This window comes from Perognathus longimembris, chromosome 16 (assembly GCF_023159225.1).
Source record: "Perognathus longimembris pacificus isolate PPM17 chromosome 16, ASM2315922v1, whole genome shotgun sequence".
NCBI lineage: Eukaryota > Metazoa > Chordata > Mammalia > Rodentia > Heteromyidae > Perognathus > Perognathus longimembris.
In genome coordinates this window covers 38155349-38179884 of record NC_063176.1, presented here as the reverse complement: position 1 = coordinate 38179884, position 24536 = coordinate 38155349, and the positions used below count along the sequence as shown (strand labels likewise).

Here is a 24536-nt window from a genome sequence, read left to right as displayed (position 1 = left end):
ACCTATATATAGTCCAAGAATATGCAATTCTCTATTCTATTAAGTGGTGAATTATAGATTTCAATAATATTTTAAAATTGATATTTTAATACTGTCCGAAAAATAAAATTAATTCACTTATGAACATAAATATTTTTTCACTCTCACCAGTTTTTAGCACGATAGTGTTAGGAAGGAAGGCACTTGGGAGGTGGTTGAGTCATGAGTATGAAACCCTCCTAAATGAGGTTAGAATGCTTAATAAAAAAAAAAAAAATCTGCGGCTAGGCACCGGTGTAATCCTAGCCTGTAATCCTAGTTACTCAGGGGGCTGAGAGCTGAGAATCACAATTCAAAGTCAGCATCGGCAGAAAAGTCTATGATTCTCTTATCTCCAATAAACTACTCAAAAAAAAAAAAAGCCATAAAGGGTGCTATGGCTCAAGTGGTAGAGTGCTAACCTTGAGCCGAAGAACCTCAGAGATAACACCCAGGTCCCGAATTCAGACCCCAAGAATGGTTAAAAAAAAAAAAAACAACTGCTGAATAAAGATAGAGCAATTTGATTTGGAAGAAAGCCCTTGTAGCAACTTAACTGCGCTGGCATTGTGATCTTGAACTTCCAGGCTCCAGAGTGTGAGCAATAAACTTCTTGTGCTTACGAGCCACCCAGGTAAGGGTACTTGGTTATAGCAGGTCAAACTGACCAGCCATATTTTGTTGGCTAAAGCAGCCACAAAATTTCAGTCAGGAGACAATATCCTATCCCTTCGTGGATAAATTGTTAAGGTTAATTTGCAATAAGAAGACATGCAATAAAAATTATTTGGGCATCTGTAGGAAATACAGTTTGTCCAACTAAATTTACTGTAGCATATGATACTTACTATACCATAGTTGTACCCTACTGTACCATAAGCAAGGAACTTTCTGTTTTACTTTTTGGTTTTTGTCAGTCATGGGGCTCAAACTCAGGACCCTGAAGGCTGTCCCTGAGCTCTTTTTGCTCCAGGCTAGTGCTATGCCACTTTGAATCACAGCTCCATTTCTCCATTTGGGATGGTTAATTGGAGATAAGAGTCTCACACTCTTTCCCACCCAGGCCGGTTTTGAACCATGATCTTCAGATCTGAGCTTCTTGAGTAGCTAGGATTACAGGCATGAGTCACCAGTACCTAGCGTAATTTACTCTTTTTTTTTTTTTGCTTTATTTTTTTTCTTTATTGTCAAAGTGTGATACAGAGGGGTTACAGATTCATATGAAAGGCAGTGAGTACATTTCTTGTTCTACTTGTTACCTCCTCCCTCACTTCCCCCCTCCCCCTTCCCCCTTCTTCTCTCCCCCCAAGAGTTGTGCAGTTAGTTTACACCAAATGGTTTCTAAGTGTTGCTTTTTGTTTTTTTGTTTTTTGTTTTTTTTTCTTATTTATTGTCAAAGTGATGTACAGAGAGGTAAAACTGTAATTTACTGTTTTAACAATGTGATTCACTAAATGGTGAAAACAAAACCACTATAAACTCACCAACCCCTGCTTGAAAAGCGCTATCCTATTCAACTGTAAGAGGCAGTAGCCAAAAGAAAATCTCCTCAATATTATTAAAGTGCTTTAATCATAATAAACATAGGACATTTGGGGAGACAATGGAAAAATTAAAAGCATCTCAGCAAAGTAAGTGTTCCCTCTTTTGCTTCATAATAACCACTCATTGCAGGAAGATTTTGTGATCCCAACTTTCAGCTGACTTTCAGCTGTCAAAATGGTGTATCAGTGGCTCAGACCAGACAAGCTTTCTCCTCATTAGTCCTAGACATCATGCTTCTATAATCTTTAATATAAAATGCCTGATGCTTAAATTATTGTCGGCATACATTAGCCGAGTGATTATCTAACACAATCTTTTCATTTATTTGTCCTTTCCTTGTTCACAAAAATAATGCCTCTGAGTGTGGACTTCAGATGTTGGAGAGCACATCTGCTAGCAGGCCGCTGCTGCGGTGCAAGCTGCAAGGCTTACCTAGCCACGCCGGACTGTGAGCTGCCACTTGAGAGCTTGGTGAACAACTCTAAATATGCTCAGTCCAGATCCCTGTCTTAACAAGATTACCTCCATAGATTCTTGGGCATGTCCAGGTTTAAACAGGACTAAGCTCAGATTAGCGTTTCTGTGTTTGGATCAGGCAAACCTGTCAATAAGTTGTTTGGTGTGGATCATATGTCCCTGTGTTTGTTTGTCTAGTACACATAAACTGCTAAGGCAATATTTTATAAATAGTATGATGCACCAAAAATATTTGTTTTCTTTTTCCATTTTTTTCCTTTATTGTCAAAGTGAAGTACAGAGAGGTTACCGTTTCATATGTAAGACAGTGAGTACATTTCTTGTTCAACATGTTACCTCCTCCCTCGTTCCCCCTTCCCCCTTTCCCTCTCCCCCCATGAGTTGTACAGTTAGTTTACACCAAATGGTTTTGCAAGTATTGTTCTTGGAATGGTTTGTCTTTTTATCCTTTGTCTCTCGATTTTGGTAATCCCTTTCCCTTCCCTAGTTCTAATACACGTATATACAGTATCCAGAATACTAAGATCAGATACAGTGATAGCAGGGTAAAACCACAGGAACAAAAATATTTTAAAAAGAACATAAAAACATATCAGTGATGGGTTGGGGGTGAGTAGGTATGATCATGCATGTCTGTAATCTAAGATATCCAAGACTAGGGGTCAAATAAGATTCTCTTTCCTCTTACCTACAGAGCTGGGGAAGGCTACCTGTATACTCAAATCCCACAAGTAGTGGTAATTTCTTAAGTTTATTTTTCTAACCAGCAGACCATTAATGTTCAGAATTAATAGATCATTTCCAGAATTAATAGTTTATATCTTCATCAGTGGGCATCTACATAGAAAGCAGTTAAATAACTATCTCTCTGTGTGACAGTCCTGATTCGAGACTAGTGGATCTCCTGGAAGAATAAATTTCACATACTTGATACAGCAGAGTATGTTCAAACTCAAAGGTCCTGCTGTTTCAAATTCTGTCCTCATGAACATTCCTAATGCCAGGGCACATTATATAAACTATACCAGGAGAGAAATAATTGCTTTTCAGATCCACCTCAAACTGAGCAATGCACACAGACATACATCAGCTTTATTATTCTTTTAAAACAAAAAACTTCCATTTAGAACCCCTATCGAATTCAGTTTGGTTAATGTGGACACCTACTTGTGTCCAGAAACAGAAGTTTTGACAGTGATTTGTTAGTCTTGATGACAAATATCTAACTATTGAACATCATCCATATTTGAGGCATTCTTTAAGGGCCTTTGTATACCTTGCCTCTCACCCTTATGCCTGCCCTGAGAAATAGTATAATTTTAACATAACACACGTGAGGAACCTGAGAACTACCTTGAAGTCATGTGACTATGCTGGAATCCATCTCCCACATGCTGTCCACTACATGTCAGGGTTCTCCTGGAAAATTCATGCCAAGTCTCTCAGCCTTGAGACTGATTAACTCCCAGCAGGGGAAGTTGGGCCTGGGGTCACTGTTAATGGGAGGTTACTGGCCTGTGACTGAGGGAAAATTGCTTGGGAAATATATTTGCCCGTCAAGCTCAGAACTTAAAAACCTAAACCAAGCTGTGGGATTTGGGAATTTCAGAACTTTTTTTTTTTGAGATTTTACTAATATTTAAAATGGTATCCAAGTGGAATTAAGTAAGTCATACTAAAACTGAAGTGAATAAACTCAAAGCACTTTATTTCCTAAATATTCTACCATTTGCTATGTTCTTAAGGTTATTTTTACCTATGCTACCCATGTGGGAGAAAATACTACGGAATGATAGCCAGATATCCTACTTTGTGTTCAATGACTTAACGGGGCTAGCTTAAAATTCACCAGGCAAGGACTGTATACACCACAGACACTAGCAAATGCTATAAGTCGGGCCCTAACTTCTTATATTGCTGTTTGTCTGTAATTAAGAATGTAAAGATGAGCTGGGGATATGGCCTAGTGGCAAGAGTGCTTGCCTCATATACATGAGTCCCTGGGTTCAATTCCCCAGCACCACATATACAGAAAATGGCCAGAAGGGGCGCTGTGGCTCAAGGGGCAGAGTGCTAGCCTTGAGCAAAAAGAAGCCAGGGACAGTGCTCAGGCCCTGAGTCCAAGCCCCAGGACTGGCCAAAAAAAAAAAAAAAAAGTGAAGAATGTAAAAATGAAAATGTTCATGAACATTAAGTTCAAATTATTGAATCTAAGTTCTTACATGGCAATAACATACCACAAATAAAATGAAAAATCAAGACAAATTTTCTTCTCTTATTCTGATTCACAAAAATGTATTCATGTCATTAATAAACAAATAAAATTCCCACATATGTCTATTGTTCTACTTTCTTCTAAATTCTTTGTGGGTTTTTTGTTTGTTTTTTGTTCTGCCAGTCCTAGGGCTTGAACTCAAGGCCTGGGCACTGTCCCTGAGTTTCTTTGTACTTAAGGCTAGTACTCTACCTATTGAGCCACAGCACCACTTCCAGCTTTTTCTGAGTAGTTTGTTGGATATAAGAATCTCACCAACTTTTCTGCCTGTACTACCTTCAAACTGTGATCCTCAGATCTCAGCCTCCTGAGTAGCTAGGGTCACAGATGTGAGCCACCGGTGCCCAGCTTTTTAAAAAATTCTTAAATGAAACTATCAACCAGCATTCATGTCAGAAATACCAATTCATCAGTTACAACCATAAGCTGCCTATAGATAAGAGAGTTTGACCAAACTGTTGAAATCAGGCTGTAAAAATCAATGCTCTCCATGGAATGTTACTTTTTAAAGTTGGTTCACTATTATTTGTGCACTGTGTGCCTCCCATCTTTTATGTATAACAAGCATCTTTCTTCCCTGCAGAACTCGTTAAACATTTGCCAGCACACTACTGGGTAAGCTGTGACCGGTTTGCAAACTTTGACCTGCCTGAACCAGAGTAATAATCATGTCTTCCTCAAAGCAGAGGCACCATTTTTAACACAGTTGACATAACATTTTTTAAGTCTTGTTGGACATAGGAAAAATGCTTTTTTATCCTACTGTTAAAGAGAGAAGCTAGAAAATACATCAGCCAGTTTGCTAGTGACATTTTCCCAGTCAGAGACTATCAGGAGGTGTGCAAATGACCCCAAAGCAGGTTGCAGATAAGTCCTGTATTTTGCTGTGATATACTGTGCTAATGAAGGTTAAAAGTAGGCTAATAGCTTCTACTTTGGTTGTACTTTTTAATTTTTTTGCACCACTGTCTAGAAAGTCTTGTGATCTGTGGCTTGTCATGCATATTTGAATGCACTCTGTTACCTTCAGTTACCTATGTCTACTTTAATTAATCTTGAACTTTTTCCACAATCTGTTTCCGCATTACATTCCACACTTGCAGAAGGTGGAGCTCTTGTTGATTTTAGAGTCTATAAAAACAAGCTTTTTTTTTTTGACCTGCAAAATTTTGAGAACTACCCTTCTCAGCTTATGCTTAGAAATCTACTATATTGAAAGGAAGAAAGGAGGGAGGAAAGAGGAAGGGAAGAAGAGAGGGAGGGATAGAAGGAGAGACAAAGGGAGGGAGGGAGGAAGAAGGGAGGAAGAGAAGGAAGGGAGGAAGGAAGGAAGGAAGGAAGGAAGGAAGGAAGGAAGGAAGGAAGGAAGGAAGAGAGAGAGGGAAGGAAGGAAGGATGGAAGGAGGGAAGGAGAGAGAGAAAGAAAGAGGGAAGGGAAAGAAGGAAGAGAAGGAAAGGAAGGGAAGGGAAAGAAGGAAGGAAAGGAAAAGGAAGGGAAGGGAAGGAAGGAAAGGAAAGGCGGAGAAAACAACTTTCTGGAAAGTTGCTTCCTCTTGTGGGAGTTGAATGTTTCAGAAAGGATAAAAATAATACCTGGACAAGCTACAAATGCTGTGCCCCAGTGGAGACACATCACGTGTGCTAAGTGTTTGGTTCCCTTAGAAAGGAAACTGAATGGCTGCATAAGGGCAGGAAATACGTACCGTACACCTATTTCTAGAGATGATCATGCAGAAATTTTTCTTTCCTATTTTAAATATTCAGGGTCTGTTCAGGCCTCTGTTTTCTGAGGATATCCACTAGCCAACTCATCATCAATGGTGCTGAATGGAAACCTGGAGCAAATTCTTGGTCTCAGGATTTGGCTGTTTCTCAGGGACAAGGAAAGTCACCTGTGCAGAAATAACTATTTATTTATTTGTGTTTATTTCTAAAAATCTATCCTCCAAGAATAGTATTTTTAAATGTTTTATTATCTTTAAGCAGTTACTCGGCTCCATTCAAGAATGATATAATTTAAGTTCAATGTCACTGTGTCAGTCTTACGTAAATATATTAAGAGTACTTGCCCAAGAAGCTAAGCTGATAACACTAATTTTATGACATCCTGAATCCCAGGTAATTAGGACACGAGATCCAATTTGCAGGAAGGTCAAGGGAATCTATACTGGCTTTGTCATACCTGAGGCCTTGACTAGCATCAAACTTTGTAACCTTGGAAGCTTTCCTTAGGCTATACTCCCTCAATCCCACCATTTTATCATAAATCTAAGGTAGAGGCTAGATTGGCAGGTCCAGTTAGCTAAGGATTTATTGAAAACCCTCTGTGTGCTTGGTACTGAGCTAAAATACTTAGCACCTGAAAGATTATGAGTTTGAGTCTAGCTTTGGAAGGGACAGACAAGGATACAGAAAGAGTGCTTCCATCTTACTTGGCTTTTTTTTCTTCTTTTCTGTAAGTTGTGACACATCTGCAGGCAAGACTGAGAAGACTAAGATATGCCCTCATTTTGGACCAAAACTTCAAATAGGTCTATTTTTCTCATACATATTTTCTCAGTGCAGGCAAGTGTTTGGACCCAAGGCCAGGCATGATTGCTGGAGACCTTGGTAACAGCTTTGGCTCTATATTGTGCCTGGAATCTAGACTACATAATGGAACACTGTCTCAAAAAGAAAGAAAAGAATCGCTTTGAATTTGGCATATACTAAGTACAGATAATTTAGCACAGACTGAATTGTCAAATCCACCTGTCGATGAGCAAATTTTACACTCTGTCTTGTGGGTGATTGTGCTTTAAGGAATGAGGATCTTCCTTGTTTCGTTTTTCTGAAACTGGAGATATAAATCAGGGTTTTGTTCCCTTGATTTCAATGACGGTTTTCTTTGATCATGACTTCACACAAGGAAAGGAAAAGATATTTCCTTATGTGAAATGGTGGCTAGATCCTCATAAGCTTGGACAACAAAGGCGCCTGTGTGAGGACCAGGAATTCCTCTTGGAATATAGGGCTGGCTCGCAGCTGAACTGTATCCAGGGAAGATGTTGCAAAGCTTGCAAAGCTTGTTGAGAGAAAGCAGCATTGCGTGAGATCTTTTCTTTCTCTTCAGATATTGGCCCAGCTTGGGAATGGGGATAGGGGTGGGGGAACCCATCCGAGGGAAACAGAAGGTGCACTTTGAATAATACACAAGGAAAAGTGAATTCTTGCATCCAGTATTGGTGCCAATTCATGCTTAACATATTAAGGAAAGGAAGGAAGGAAGGGAGGGAGAGAGGGAGGGAGGGAGTGGGAGAGAGAGGAAGGGAGGGAGGGAGAGAGGGAAGGACGGAGGGAGGGAAGGAAGGAGGTAAGAAGAGAGGAAGGACGGAGGGAGGGAAGGAAGGAGGTAAGAAGAGAGGAAGGAAGGAAGGAAGGAAGGAAGGAAGGAAGGAAGGAAGGAAGGAAGGAAGGAAGGAAGGAAGGAAGGAAGGAAGGAAGAAAGAAGGAAGAAAGGAAGAAAGGAAGAAAGGAAGGAAAGACTAGTGAATGACTCACATGTGAATGTTCGTGTCATTGACTCTCATCTTTTTGTGCAGAAATTTCTCTCCCAGCCATGGGTGATGACAGATGCTGTGGTAGTGATGCATAGAGTAGTGATGAGAAGAACAAGAGGTGAGGAGGTCTGGTCCTCTTCTGTATGGAGGTGTATCTTTCCAGGAGACACCCCCAGCGACCTCCTTCCTCCAACTAGGCTAAACCTCCCCGTTGTCTAGCACCTCCCAGTAATGACACCATATTAGGAATCCATCAAGGGGTCAACCCATTGATTAGTTAGATCCCACAAGATCCAATCATTTCTCAATGATTAGTTCCTCCAGCTGAGGACCAAGTCCTCACCACACAAGCCAAGAAGCAAAGAGAGAGGGAAGGGGAAAGGCAAGAGAGTGGGAGAAAATGGAAGAGCAACAAGAGTGGCATCTGCTCCTTTGTGCTTTACCTTCTGCTGTCCCCATTCACTCATAGTCTGTAGGAACAAATGCACAGAGTGGTGGGGAGACATGCATGCTTCTGAAACAATCTCTGAATGACCTTGGGTCTGTCCCTGCTTGATTCCTGCTTGTCTCAGGCACTTATGGATTTGAGTATCTAAACTGGCCTTAGTCTTCAGTTTCCAAATCATCCACTTACTGGGTCAGCTATTTCACATCCCTGAGCTTTCTGGTTTTATCTGCTTTGTTGCTCTCCCTGAGGATTGGGGCCTTTTCTTTTCTTTTCTTTTCTTTTTTACTGGAAGGCAGTTGGATGCCTGCTCTGTCAACCACCTTCCCAATGTCATCTTCCCATCCATCGCTTCAGCAAAATGCAGAAATCAGGGTCTGACTTTTCAAAAACTGCACATGGTCTTACCACTGCCCTGTGTATGGACTCACCATCCTTCCTTCCATTGGTCAGCTTCCAAAAAACAAGAATAATTTTAATAATTCTTTTCATGGTTTCTTATTTGTCCTGGCAAGACTTGGAATTGAACTGACCTGCCTTTTTTTTTTATGCCTAGGCCAGCCTGGACTGTAATCCTCCTATTTGTGCTTCCCATGTAGCTTGCTCACAGATGTGTGCCACTGTGTCTAGTCATTGTGCCTTCCTTGTAGCTTGGAATGGCAGCCATGTGATGATTCAAATGGAGTGCATGGGATGGCCTCATACTGTGAGTCCCCCTATCTCTATCTTCCTAGTTGCTAGGATGATAGGAGTAAGCCATCATGCTCAGTCTAAGTCCTATCTTTCATCTTTCAAGTCTGTCATATCCAGTTGGTTTCCCAGGAAGCACTTAGCACTGTTTGTACTATCTGACTCCCCACCACACAAGTTCCTTGGCAAGGCAAGGAGAGCTATCTGTTCACATGTCATACTCTCAATCCTTAACATCCCACTGGCTAAATAACTTCTCACTACTTATGCTGATATCTCAATAGTAGCAGGTTAGTTTATTATTGAAAACTAAAGCAAAGACTGTGAAATCGATTTCTCTGGGATAAGAAATCAGGAAACAAGGTGTGGCTTCTCAACTTGTGTAAGTTTCTAACCTTCAGAGCCTCTGTTTCCTTGCCTTTCAAACTAAAGCCTTGGCCTAGGCGCTGCTCTGTAGAAATGGTATATTACTCACAGGCAAAATAAGGGCCTGATGCCAGAGAGACACGGATGTGGCTACAAAGGTTGGCTTGGGGTTTGTTCCACAAGGAATACAATATAAGTGAAGTGAAGAGAGGGCTCCAGTTTTTCAAATTGTCTTCGGTCTTCTGCAGAGCATTTGATGCATAGGACTGGCTGCACCTTTTTCCAGTGTTTCTACTGCCCCTTATGTTTCTTTTGCCAAAAACTTTCCCACCTCCTCCATGAAGAAGGTCAAACCCTACAATTCTGTCTTCTCACCTCTTTCCCTTGAGTGCATCTCCATCCTCCAAGTAAATCCTCTTGTTGAGAGACACAACCAATCAGGCTTTGGCTTGTTTCTGAGCAGCATTGGTGGACCCTGGGAGGTCTCAAAGCCAAGAAAATGGATTCCTCCACACAGTTTATTTAGGTTCTTGTCTCTTTCAGAGCACAGAGAAGGTAAGGAACTAGAAGAAAAACCATTCATAACAAAGAGAAAGGGTGTGTACAGTCCAGAGAAAGTGCAGGCTCCTCCTGTCTTCTTGCCCGGGATGTTGAGTAGATAGCTCCTCTGGGGACAAACTTCAAAGGTGGGGAAGATTATGCATGAGTTCAAGTGGGGGGAAAGGGCAAAATTCAAGGAATGATTTGGGACTCTCCTAAATTAAGGGAAAACTCCTGCATGGAGTTCTCAGATGTATCAGGCACCAGCTGCAGGATGCAAACAGCAACTCTGCAAGGTTCATATTATGAATAAGCCATTATCATGAAGCCATGTGGGTCCCACCAAGTTTAGGGCAGTCTTATTAATCACTGTTTGAGTGGCCATAATGCTCTCCTGCTGATGTACAGCGCTGGCGTTTCACCCACAAACCTCTAACCACCATGCAGTCTGCCTCTTTGTGGTCCTGTGCCAATTTAGCCTAACTCATAGATAGCTGCGAGTTATTGAATAATTACCACCATCACCAACACCACCACCACCCCACATGTGCTATACCACTTCAATCTCATTGTAAGTGGACCCATGAAATTCCCCCTAATTGTTCATTGATTGCTGAGAGCCAGAGATTCAAACTCAAGTCTACAATGCTCAAGCCCCTTGCCTTGCTGGGCTCTCTCTTCCAGATCACGAAATCCATCCCCTTGATGGCCACTGGCCCTCAGGAAGTGCTGCTTCCCACCACCTTCCCCTGGCAATCTAGATATAAAAAGGAGGCGACCAGCAGACCTCAATTTTCCATTTCTTTGTCATTGCAGGGAGAGAAGTTAAACAGCAAGAGCAACCCAATGGACAATCTCCCCAACAGGTAAGCTATTTCCTTTTTTCTAAGTTCTGGAAAAAAAGTCTGTTCTTTCCATGTTCCATTAAATTATTTTTTTATCACTCAGTAATGCAGATCTTTTTCTACACTGTAGTTTTTTTTATTAAAGCACTAAAGTCAGCAGAGCCATTGCCCAAGCCTGATCATGTCTGATGTGTTGAGATTTCAACAGAACCCTGTGCTTCCCTTATTATTTTTGTTGTTTGGGGAGATAACCCCTAGAACCAGCAGTATGAAGCACAATCGAGCCAAGTCTCCTTCACACTGATTGATTCTGTCTGTCTACCCCCAACCTGGATAGTTTCTCCACGAAACTCCATGCCCCCAGAACAACGGTTCTCAAAGTGTCACCCCAGCACTGGCAGCATCAGTGTTCTCTAAGAAATTGTTAGGAAATGACATTTCTCAAGTCCTACCCCAGACTTCCTCAATCAGCAGCTCTTTGGATGAGGCCTAGCCCTACAGGCATCTTCAGTATCCCCTCAAGTTTAAGGACCAAGTCCTGGGTTGCAGACTTGTTGTTGGGCTTCAATATTAAAAATCTCCCACAGGTTCAATGGGTGGTGCTCTTTTGGGGACTGCTGGAACTTGAGTTGGGAAGGCCTAATAAGAGCAAGCAGGTCCTTGATGGGGGATAGGGGATTTCCTGTGGTGGTGTGTCTTAACCTGGCCCCTTCCTCTGTATATGCTCTCCTCTGCTTCCTGTCTACCATGAGACACCACGATACTTCCATGATATTCTGCCTTGCTCAAGACCCAAAGCAATGCGCCTAGCTTACTTTTCTACTGAGATCTCTGAGACCAGACTGCAAGCCGAAGTCAATCTTCCCTTCCTTATAAATTGTTTCCCTTAGTATTTATCACAGTGATGAACATCTTCCTTCTACTGATCTCTCTGGCTCTTTTCTCCAACTCCCTCTTCATTTCCATCTTTTGCCCAAATCTTGTACCATCAGAGTACTCTATGTCTTCTATATACTTTGCTCCAATGGATCCAGCCTTTAGATCCCCTACCCCCATGATGTGTCTCAAATGTGGCCTATGTGGTCATTGGCCTTGTTCTCATTGCTGCCCACTTTGTATGAGCCTTATCTTCCCTTGAGGTTCATGTGTGCTGAAGTTTGAGGACCTTCTAGCCCCTCTGTATTATTCTGTACAATAGGCTGATAGTCATCTTGCTTTTGTGCATTCTACTCATCTTCATTTCAGCTGCATTTCTATTACCTCCCAGGTACACCTTGGACCAAGTGTAACCTGTAAACATTAAATAATGTTTACAGGACACTATCTCTTAGCATTCCAAATTTCCCACACTCAATAATGCTAGGTTATTGGTTCTTTGTTCATTTGGGTTTTTTTTGACAAACAATAAAATAAAACTATTTAAATTGTGTCAACGGCAAAGTAAAAGGTAACTTGGGGGTATAATAATAGGTGTCTAAACCAGCAGGCAAAGTAAAGGCAAAGTAACTAGCCAATGGCAAGGTTCGGGACCCAGAAAAATGTAATTTGAAAAAAAAAAAAGATTAGTATGAGCAGGAAAAGAAACAAGATATGATATGCAAGAACATTGTGCTTAGAATAGGAAAGACTTTATCCTTCCTTGATAAGATCATCATTGGCTCTAAAAGAGTTACTATAGTAAATTCTTACAATTCACTATACTTCTGTTGTATAAGTTGCTTCAAGTGATGAATCTTTGAATACCGACCCCTTCATAAGGACAAACTCAAGCCTGAGTTCCTAACCACATCCCATCATACTTCCATCACCTGATCAATGTACCAAAACCTTTCTGTGTGATTCTGTTTCAAGATGCCTTATTTATCAATACATTTCTCTTAATGAATTTGAGGGTTGTGACACTCTAATGTATTCCTAAACACCACAGCCAACCTAGCACAGATGTTCACAGACAAAGCACATCTGTTAGGCTCATCACAGCACTTCCTAAACTTAGAACCAGGAGATTGTACTTCAGTCCTATACATGGGCCACTTTAAACTGTGAAACCATCAAAGGGGATAGTACCTACCAACAAAAATGTGGTACAAGTAGATCATAAAGAAAATAGTATAAGAGCTGAAAAGAAGCGATAGACAGCTTGTGTGACCTCAGCTAAAAACAGCCACATCAGCGAGCTCACATTCTTGGCACCTCGATGTGTAATGTTCCCAAATGACCACACCAGCAATGATCTGGGGATTACAAGTCAACCCCAGCAAGGTGAACTTACAAGTACATGATCCATAAGTCATGAGGATTGACTAAACAGGTATTTGGGAAACTCCTGTAAACCTGATATTTTACTATCGTCTTCATTGTGACACATTATTAAGTGTCTTGAGGGAATTGGACACCTCTGAAATGCCTAGTCAGGGGGAGCGATAGGGATTCAAATTGTGATCTGGAAAGGTCTTAGGACTTCTCTGTGGTCAATGTTTTAGAAGGAAGGATCCATTGATAATAGGGAGACATACAGCAGTCAGGTAAGAAAGTAATGGTGGAGTCTTCACCCAGGCAATGGGAGTGTGTGTGGAAGGCAGGGATGGTTGAGGAAAGACAGTAGAGGAGGCAGCATTGGTACCTAGTACCCTTTTGCTCCAGACACCCCCTGGAAGGTGCTGTGGAAATCAATCAGTGCTGACCTTCACCCAAGACTTTTCCATCCATCCCAAATCAATAAACAAGCTACTTGCCTATATAGCATATTACATGATATATTCAGTCTTGTGCTTGTAACATTATATTTGGTCATTTAAAAAATTCTTTCTCTTTCTGGACTCTAAACTCTACTTTAGAGCCTTGGAATCAAATTCAGTACTTGCCACATGATAGGTGCTAAGGAAATACATATTGCATGAGTGGTCGGTGAGTTCTTCAACAAATCCAGAGGTCTTCTACCCCTTTGTCACCCAGAAATTAGCAGAGCATCTTTCCTGCAGCAGATGCTCAGGATGCTTGAGATCTCTGAACCATGCTCAGTCCTTTCAATACAAGAACTATTTCGATTATACTTAGGAACTTTGGGGTCCAATTGTGTATAGCAGGGCCATGTTACAAGTACAAGCTCCCAGTCCTTTCTGCTTTTGTTTATTTTTCAGATAAAATCTCGGGCTTTTACCTGAGGTAGACCTTTGACCATGACCTCCTACCTCTGCTTCCCCTGTACCTCTGCTTCCCCTGTAGCTAGATTATTGACGAGCCACGATTCCCAGCTTTTTTTTTTTTTAGATAAGTTGGCAGTAATTTTTGTCTCCAGTGGAAAGGGCTTGAACTTGAGTCATCCTTTCTCTACCTCCTGACTATCTGGGATTACAGGCCTGCACCCCACACTCAACTTCTCTTTCTCATTCACCACCAATTCTGTCAGATTAGGATACTACCCTTGTGATCCTGTTTAGCCTTAAGTACATCCTAAGAGCCTTGCCCACAAATGCAGTCACATGGTGTTAGGGCTTGTGACATTGTAGAAGATAGTGCATAGGTCGTTATGGCTTATTCTGTCCCCAGTGGCAATTTTAGAGTGTCTACTGAAGAGGGGTGTGGGAGTTCACAGGAAAGCCAGGAGTCTTGCCCTGAAATGCTATTCCGTGGAAAGCAGACTGGTTTGGGTTGAGAAAGAGAAGAGATCTTAGTGCAAATGATTAAGGAGCTAAGTTCAACCATGCTTGATGCCCCCACAATGACCTCCCCTGAGTGAGATGCTCAGGAAACACAGCATGTATTCATTTCATGCCACCAATTTTTGCAGAATCCAAGGGCCCTACTGCTTTTAAGCTGGGCCACTTTGGCCCAGAATGTTGTCTGTGTTAGGCAAAATCTTTCTGGAACAGGAGCCCCTCCTTTCGAACAGAGGAAATTGTATATGGATCATTTGGTTATGCCAATATTGGAAGAGCTGAGAAACCAAATGAGGTGATAAGGCAACACAGATTGTCCAAGCAGAGAGATGTTTCCACCTGCTCTGGTTTGAATGTTTGTCCCCTCCCTAACTCATGCCGTGCTTTAATCTCTGGTACAACAGTGAAGGGAAGGGAAGTCCAATTGTGAGGGGTTTATGTAGTCATCACAGGGGTGGGTTTCTGATAAAAGATGTTCCAGCCCCTCCCATATCTTGCTAGCATTCACTCAATCATGCATACTTGTCTACGGTCCTTACTTTCTGTCCAACATGTGTACCATGTAGTAGTTTCTGCCCTGTCGTGATGTAGCAAGATGCACCTCATCAGACTCAGTGAGCCACTACTGGGTAGTGAGGAATTAATGGAAAAAGCTAGCAGGTGCTCAGCTGTCTTTTTAGAAGCAACTAGAGATGGCCAGCCCCAATTCAGAGACAGTGCTTCATGTGTAAGTGAAAAGATAAACTCTAGCCAGGAGCCTGTGACTCACACCTGTAATTCTGACTACTCAGAATGCTGAGATCTGAGGATTATGGTTCAAAACCAGACCAGGTAGAAAAGTCTGTAAGACTCTATCTCCAATTAACTAATAAAATGCCAGACTGAAGGCATGGCCCAAGTTGCACAGTGACAGCCATGACTGAAAATGCCATGTGAGAGCTTGAGGTCCTGAGTTCAAGGGTGGGCACCAACACATACACACAGACACACACACACACACACACACACACACACACACACACACACACACACACACTCCAGTCTGTTTCCTTGGTAACATTTACTGTCAGATGGTGGTACCATGACCACCAGGACTTAAAGGTGACAGTGACTCTTTGAAATGTTTACCAAATTACCTGATCCTTAACTTCACCACAAGGCAAAGCACCTGCCTTCAGATTATAATAACCACTAGACACTACCATCTGGTGGCGGACACTTGGAACTGCACCTGTAAAAATTAGTGGTCACCTAAATGAAGGGAAAAACCAGTTTCTTTTTGCAAAAACTACTGGGCACCAGACGCTTTTGTGGTTTAATCCAATAGACTCAGAAGATCATACAGAAAGTAGTCATAAGACAACAATCATAGCATTAATAACAGCTACAATGTCCCACTGTCTAACTTTTGTAACATTGGGCAACTTATAAAACCTCTCCATGTCCATGTGCTTGTCTATCATACATTTACTGTGAGGACAGGGTGAACACACTTTGAAGAGTTGTCATAATGTTGAAGTGAATTAAAATAGAAGTTCCCAATAAGAGCACTCTGCCGTGTAAACTCACCTGTCAACTACGGTATTTATTTGTAACTCCTGGCAGGATGCCAGGCATGAGAGTAAATGTTTTCCATACTGTCAACTCGTTGAATTTGCATCGTACTTCTCATGAGCAGAATGGTTGTCATTTCCACTTCGCAAAGTAGACAACTGAAGCTCAGAGGTTCATGAGAGTTGCTTACAAGTCACATGGAGTATAAGTGTTATTGCAACCAGCTCTGATTTCAGCCTGCACCCTAACCACGGTGACATACTGCCAGGGTGGAATCTATATAAATCCCATCCTAATCAATACCTTTTACCTGCCACTTGAGACACACACACACACACACACACACACACACACACACACACACGCACGCTTTCTCAAGGCATGGCCCGAAAAAATTATACCCGTGAGTTTTCAAAGCCTGTTCTTAGTAAGAGGGTTGTCAGGTGGCAGTTTTTCTAGCTGCCTCATTCCTTGTGCATTTGCTAGGTGGATTCCAAGCCTTCCCTTTCCCCTTTTGTATAATTCATTTCATGGTGGACTTGCAAATCTTTGTTTTCTTCCATGAGCCATAATTCTTTATAATAGTATTTGTCATGGTTCCACAGCTGGCCAGGAGGACCTCTACAAGCTGGCTACTGAGTCCTTTTGCCTTGTCCCTGTCATTCTGCAAGGCAATTACAATTTAAAGGCAACTCTTTCCGGGTGGGTTGAGTTGTTCTCTAGTTCCTGGATATCCTGATGAATAATCAAGTTTCTCTGCCTGGCTAGAAAATGTCTCACTCTCTCTGGTTTTCCTCCCTCCCCCTCAATTCCTCCTTGTGAAACAGGATTTTCCTGCAGGAAGACTTTACCAATAACTGCCATTAGCATGGCCATCTTCAAAGATGGAATTATTGGACTTACACATAAAAAGCTGGACGGGGGTCAAGCTTGACAGGACTCCAGGAGCAGGCTACCAGCGCTGGCAGCGGGTGGACACAGCCATCATTATGCTGTTTGTTTTTCCCCTGTGTAAACCACGAGATGGTTACTAAAGGATTTGCCCTTTGCTTCCCAGTTGCTCCAGAAGAGAAAGCTGACATTGATTCCTCTTAGCAATCAAGGGCACCCAGGAAGAAAGCAGCCAGACCACTCCTTTGCCTCTCAACCTTGCTTCCAAAAACCTGCTATTTTCTCATTTCCGTGTACAATGCTGGGCCCATCATTTTTCCTTTAACACTTAGAAAAAGAGAAGCCCTTGATAAATCAGGGTGTGGATGGTTCAGGAGTGATGTGTGCAGAAGGAAATGGCTCAAATTTAAGTTAACATGTGATATAAGGAAGAAAACTTGTAGATCAGTGTGCAAGTGCCCCCCCCCCCCAGCTCCTCAGCTAGTCACACCACCTTGGCCCTTACAGCCAGTGGAGAGAAGGAATGTTACTGGGAAGGAAAACAGGGGCTGGTGAGACAGGCCACAACCTGGAACAAGGAAGAGGCTGTCCCCACTAAGCTCTGAGCTCCAATAAGAGAGCGAAGCATGGCCCTCAGGTACGGGACCAGGTCTCCTGCAGGGTATCCCTACAGTACCCCAAGAGGGGGAAAACCGACCTGGAAATTTAATTCTAAACGAGGAAATGCCATGAATATGTCCTGTCATGACAAGGCAAGAGGGCCAAGGGTCCAACTTGGTTAATCTATGGGAAGCTGGGAACACAGTGTTGCAAACTGTCAAAGTGTTATATGGTATTGCTCCAGATGTTCTGCCTCCTTCTCTCCCTCCCTCTCTTCTTCTTTTCCTTCCTCCTCTTTTCTATCTTATTCTCTCCCTCCCTCCCAACCTCCTATCCTCAGTCCCTCCTTCCCTCCCTCCCTCTTCCTGTCTTTTCTTTCCCACATACAGCTCTTCAGCTCTCCGTCATAAAGCTGCCATGATAATTTCCATAATTAATATTTTATGATTGCTTCCACTTCATTATTACGACCAGTCTTTGTTCCTCAAACACTTTTAAGCCATTGTTTTTCCTTTCCTTTGACTTTTTCTTTGCCACCTGTCCTCTTGACTCACTGTTTTCTTTTGGAAACAGATGCCAAGACAAACGAAGGTCTTGCGGGCAGGAAATGGGCAGGATTGCAGAGCTGGTCCTGGAGTGGGAGTGGGAAGGATGGGGGGGGGTGCTCGTGGCACCTTTTACTCTATCCCACTTATCCACCTATCTGAGTTACTAGCAGAAAATAGGGGCATACGTGGAAAGCTTAAGTAGGAGCAAAATCCTCAGCTTTGGAAAGGGAACCATTTAATGAGAGACATGCATGCATATCTCTAGCAAAGCCTCCAATGATTTCTTTCTATATAGAGAGCTGTCATTGCACGTAAGGTTCATATCTTTTCATTGGTATCACCGTTGGCAGAAATATGCCATATGGCCTTGTGAACAGCATGGACAGAATTATGTGGCCTTATGAACATGGTGGGTGTCCACATGCCATGGCAACTGCATTTCATCTTTCATAGATATAAAGCTTCCATTTTTAATATTTTTTAGTGTCCAAATAAGGTTAGGGAATATCCTGGTCTATGCTTATTCCCCCCAGCAACACCATAGGGTAGGGATATGATTATCCCTATTGACAAAGTGGTGGAAACACAGAGTTACCCAGTGAGGAGGGGGCAGAACTGGCCTCAGAACCAGTGTTTGGTCTTCAGAGGGAGTCCCCCAACCTACAAGGTGATATGGTCAGCACAAACTTAACAAGTATTGTTTGGCCACAGACACACAAAAGGCTTTCAAGCCCTCATTTTTTTTTTGAGCTAAAGTCCTTAGAAAATCTATTTATTCCACAAATATGGATTTACCTATTTTACTGGGTACCAGGTACTGCCCCTGGTGCTGAGGAATGGGGTTGAACAAAAGGCCCTCCTTCAGAATAGAAAAGAGACCAGGAGAAGTCCATGACAACATGAATGACCAGTAAGAGCATGGACTAGGATGAGAGAGGGTGCTAAGAGACTTCAACAGGTCTATTTATCCTCTCAAGAAGAGTGTAACAGGGATTTGGTGCTCATGAATTAAATGATGTATATCCTTTGCTGAGAGAGGAGGAAAAATGTCTGAACTTCAAGCTGTGATGCAGTAGACGCTAGTCTCGTATAGTTCTGGAACCGGAGGTCTTAAATTGGTACCCATAGGATAAAATGATGTCCTCAGAGCCACATTCCTTCACAGATCCCCAGAGTTGAATCCGATCCTTGTTCTTTTATGGCTTACGACTATTTTGCCTATATGCTATCTCTGACTTTGTGATTACAGTGCCTCCTCCTCTTATGCATAAGCACATATATAATTGTACTTAGGATCCACCCAGACAATCTAGACATATCTCCCTATCTATGCATCCTCAGTTGGCCATATCTTCAAAGACATTTTTTTTTTTTTACCATTTAAGGTAACAATCAGAGATTCCAGGAATCAAGACAAGATAACTTTTAGAGAGCCATTTTTCAGACTACTGCAGTTGGGTGTTGTGAATTTTATTATTTGGTATAATCAATCTAGTAACTTATAACCAACTAATCTACATTTCTTCAATACTGCAGTAGCCAGAAGCTGGTGCTTATACATGTAATCCTAACTATTCAGGAGGCTGAGATCTAAGGGTCAAGGTTAAAGTCAATCTGGGCAGAAAACCCAATTGTACTCTTATCATCAGTTAACCACAAAAAAACAGAAGTAGAGCTCTGGCTCCAGTGGTAAGAGAGAAAGCCTTGTGCTAAAAAAGCTAAGTGAGAGTGCCCAGGGCCTGAGTTCAAGCCCCAGTACTGGTTCATATGCACACGCATGTGCTTGCACGCACGCATGTACACACACACACACAGCAGCAGCAGTAGCAGCAGCAGCAGCAGCAGTCATTGTGCCAGTGGGGAAAGTGTTATAAAGTAGCATCCTGGGAAACAAGAAAAAGAAGAACAGCCAACAGCGATTTCTCTCTCTTTCTAGGGAGTGTGTTATTACAGACAAAGGGACTGAGATTATATATATTGATTCTTTCATTTTTTTGTTCATTTTAAGTCTATGGATATTAGAAAATGGAGAATGATTTAGAAATTCTTGCTCATTCGTTTTGAGAACTGTCTCAGCAGATCCAAGTGACGCATTTTACATGAAGAGAAAGAAGTGATAGAGGAATTCCGCCTGGGGAGGGCCAGGGGACAGTGGGAGGGTGGGAAGTGAGATCACTTGGGGACAGTGTCTTTGACCTACAAGGGAATGGAGTTCATGAATCAGGCACTAGAATTAGCCCAGTGATAAGAAAGAAGAAGCACATTAGTATAGGTAGTACAGGCAAAGCTTATACTAATCTTACCAATAGGTCAAAACACCGCCAAGGATATACATTGGGAGGATCACAGGTCAGCCATTTTTAATCCTTGCTGTCTGTGTGAGTCAGCTGTTACTGTGACAAAATGCCTGACATAATCCACACAGAAGGAGAGGAGGTTTATTCTAGCTCCTAGATTGAGAAGTACTAGGCCATGTGGCGCTTTTGCTTTAGGCTTGTGCTGGCACACTACAGAGAGCAGAGAATGTGGCAGAGGGGACCTGTTTACTTCCTTTCAGCTGGGAAGCAAGACAGGAAGAGGAGGGGTTTGATCCTAATATCACTTTCAAGGGCATGCCCCAATGACCTTCCACTAAGCCCCACCTTCTACAGGCCCCACCATCTCTTAGTATGGTTGTGGGCTGGTGATAAGCCTTCAACACATGGACCATTGGTATCCCCAAGATCCAAACTATGACAGAATCATAATACTTGGATACAACCCTCCCCAGCAGGGATCCTCTCAGATTCTCTTACCTCCTGTTCCTGAGCATTGGGCTGAGTCTTATAAAGTACCTGGTCCTCTGTAGAAAATAAAAAGGCACAGTCGTCTCTCTCTCTCGCTCTCTCTCTGGCATTCTTCTGTAAAATGGGAGTGAGTTTACTCCAACCGACACAATAATCAAAAGCTCTGAATCACAGATTTTAGAGACGAGGTTGCTCTGGGTAACTACTATCCCCTCTGACCTGGTGTTACCCTTTGGCCAAAATTTGCACCTCTTCCTTTTGAGTATCCAGGAAGGAAAGAAGTGAGCCTAACTCCACCTAAAATATCATTCGTGCTGTTCTCACCTTTTCACGCTTTCTTTTCCAGATGGTGACAAGAAATCATCCAGATGGGGTGCAGGTGCTGTAAAATGCTACAAAGGTAATGCAGAAACACCTTTCATCAGCATGACATGTGTAGCTATCATGAAGTCATTTTTAAAGACCACACATACAATATTAGGTCCAAAAAATAAGAACATAAAATAAAGGTCATGTGTGAATTTAGTATATTTATCCAGCTTGAGGGTTCCATCTGCATTGCCAAGAAACTAATATTGCTAATATTGCTCTGTTTTGATATCATTTAGAGGATATGTAGCCAATATTTTTAACTTGATTTTGTTTTGTCAGTCATGGGTCTTGAACTCTGAACCTGGGCACTATCATTGAGGGTTTTTTTGTTTGTTTTTTGCCAGTTGTGGGGCTTGAACTCAGGGCCTGACCACAGTCCCTGGCTTCATTTTACTCAAGGCTAGCACTTTACCATTTGAGCCACAGCATCACTTCTGGCCTTTTCTGTATATGTGGTTCTGAGGAATTAAACCCAGGGCTTCATGCAGGCTAGGCAAGCACTCTACCACTAGGCCACATTCACAGGCCCTGTCATTGAGCTTTTTCACTCCAGGGTAGCTCTCTATCACTTTGAGCCACAACACCACTTCCATGTTTCTGGTGGTTAATTGGAGAAAAATGTCTCAGGGACTTTCCTGCCCAGGCTGGCTTCAAACCACTATGCTCAGATCTCAGGCTCCTGAGTAGCCAGGATTACAGGTGTGAGTGAGCTTTTGTTTTTGTTTTGTTTTTGTGTTTGTTTGTTTGTTTGCTCAGTGCACAAAGCTTGTTGGAAACACCATTGTTCTCTAAGACTGAATTTAGTACAGGTGAAATTTACATTTCTCCAGGAAGCGTTAAAAGAAAAGAAAAGCTTGGATTTCACAGAGGATTTGAAACAGCACCACTGAAAATAAGACTCCAGTTTTCTGTGTGCCCTTAATTTTTTCCATATATTTCATAAAAAATTAGTCACATGAATCATAAGGGAACAAATTAAGTGACAATTTTCCTTCTTTAACTGTCCTCTTTTAATCAGCTTCCTAAAGTATTTATTTCTATTGCCAATACATAGGAACAACTAAGTTTTGCTCTATGGTAATCATGTGATATCTGGCATTATTAAAAGCTTTTATGTTGTTACTGTCCCAAGTACAGCCAGCCCTCCATGCCTGTGAAGTATTCATTTCTTGAGTCAACTAACCACAATTCAAAAATATTCAGGAAAGCCGGGCACTGGTGCTCACGCCTATAATCCTAGCTACTCAAGGAGCCTATGATGTGAAGATCACAGTTCAAAGCCAGCCAGGCAGGAGAGTCTGGGAGACTCTTATCTCCAATTAACCACTAGATAACCAGAAGTAGAGCTGTGGCTCAACATGGTAGAGTGCTAGCCTTGAGTTAAAGAGTTCAGGGACAGCGCCCAGGCCCTGAATTCAAGCCCCATAACCAAATTTGTGTGTGTGTGTGTGTGTGTGTGTGTGTGTGTGTGTGTGTGTGTGTGTGTATCCAGGGAAAAAACTATCTGTACTGATCACATATACACTGTATTCTTGCCATTATTCCCTAACTAAGACATTGTAACAATGATTTGCATAGGATATATATTTCATTGGGCACAATAAGTAATTTACAGATGATTTGAAATAGGAGAGAGTATGTGGGCAAGTATATAGAAGTACTGTTCCACTTTATACAAAAGGACTTGAGCATCTACACATTCTGGTGTCTGAAACCCATCTGCCATTGATACTGGGGTATCTTTGTTTCTTTTATGCTAGCACAGACTTTATACTTAACATTTAATGATTACAAAATATGCTTGGGAGGGGTCCCATCAGTACTTAGCACCATATTTCCCTATTAGTGGACATGTGCTTTGTTCACCTTTTTCCGCTTGTTTCATTCCCAGCTATCTCTTTGATCCAGTCCAAGTGCCCTCCCCTGGCTATGTCAATGAAGTAAGCAGCTGCAAGTTGGAGGAAGAGGACACTGTGAGGTTGAAAGGCAACCTAAGTAGTGAGGTCCTGGTGCACCAAAATGCCCTTCCTGATGGAGGTTTGGGGAGGACCGAGAGCATTGGTAGGACAACTGGTCTACCTCACCAAGGACCACTCCCACAGGAGGAGACTGGAGGGGAACAGTGCATGGCAATCAATGGCATCAGTCCCACTCTGCAGACCAGGAATCCCAAACTCCAGCAGGGGGACAGCGGCTCCTGGGCCAGCACTGCAGACAGCAGCCACCCAACCCAACCCTTCCTTGAAGGGGAGGACACCAGGAAACAGGACTGTGTGCTGCCTGCCTCAGAAGAAATTCAAGTCATCCAAAATGGAGAAAACAGAGTCCCCTCTGAGGTAGAAAGTACTGCCTTGGCCATACCAAATTGTGTCCTCCAGATACCAGCCCCAGATTACCCTCAGCTTTGCCATCCTGCTGCAAACAATGGGGATCATGAAGAGAAGGACTATCTTTTCCAGAACCACCAGGAAGATAAGCCCCTGGGAGGAATTCACCCCAGAGTGGGCGATCATGGTTTGAATCTGTCTTTTCCTAGGAAGAGGAGCTGGGACTCACTAAATAAGGCTGTGACCACAGAAGTTCTAAACATCTACTTCAAAGAGAACGATCCTGTTCATGCCATGCCTGGGGTTGAGTCCAGGATGAAGAAAGAGGGCTCTCATAACTCAAAAGGAGACACGGATGGGGAGGTGGTGTATGAGGACTTGGCAGTGGCTGAAGCACTGGCAGCCTTAGAAGCTGCCACTGCAGGAGAGGATACAGATGAAGAAGACTAGGGGAGGGGATTGGGTGCAGCCTATAAGCTAGTGCCAGGCTGAGCAAGTGCAGGTGCATTGCCCCCCTGCAATGTGCAGCTGATCGTTCTTCTAGTGTGCCCACTGCCTCTTGGCCTGTTGTTTACATCCGGCGTCTGTCCTGACTGTCAGTCCTGTGCCATGCTGTTTGCTAATATGGGGAGCATCAAGGGATGTCACTCAGGACACTAGAATAAAACTCAGAGTGGGCCACAGTGCCTCTGTCCATGGCAAATGCAGAATTTAAGCATCCTGCTTCCCAGCTATTATTGTGATCCTGAATATTTGATCCAGATGTCCAGAAGACTATTTTGCAGTCCCATCATCTAATCCCAGAGCACATCTCACAGAGCATTGTTTGGCTGTAATATCCTTCTGGTTGGGGGGGGGGGGGGTGGTGAACACACGCGCGCATGCACATATCCATGCAAGTGTGCCAGTACTGGCGCCTAAACTCAGGGCATAGAGCTCTTGCTTAGATTTTATTTTTTCCTGCTCAAGGCTGGCACTTTGACACTTAAACCATGCTTGGACTTCCAGCTTTTTGCTGGTTAATTGGAGATAAGAGTCTCACCGACTTTTCTGCGCTGC

General features: G+C 42.6%; 1 protein-coding gene across 9 annotated transcripts in view; it reads left to right on the top strand.

Annotated features, from left to right (window-relative positions):
* Positions 1-24324, top strand: part of C16H4orf19 (chromosome 16 C4orf19 homolog) — a 58115-nt gene extending 33791 nt beyond the window's left edge. Inside the window, exons 2-6 of one of the 9 annotated variants that reach the window (XM_048364696.1) lie at positions 8856-9005; positions 10712-10761; positions 20629-20807; positions 21124-21178; positions 23042-24324. In XM_048364696.1, coding sequence (XP_048220653.1) covers positions 21147-21178; positions 23042-23927 — 918 coding nt within the window. In that variant the 5' untranslated portion in view covers positions 8856-9005; positions 10712-10761; positions 20629-20807; positions 21124-21146 and the 3' untranslated portion in view covers positions 23928-24324. The other 8 variants (XM_048364703.1, XM_048364700.1, XM_048364697.1 and 5 more) reach the window with 8 other exon arrangements.
* Positions 24325-24536: the final 212 nt, after the last annotated feature.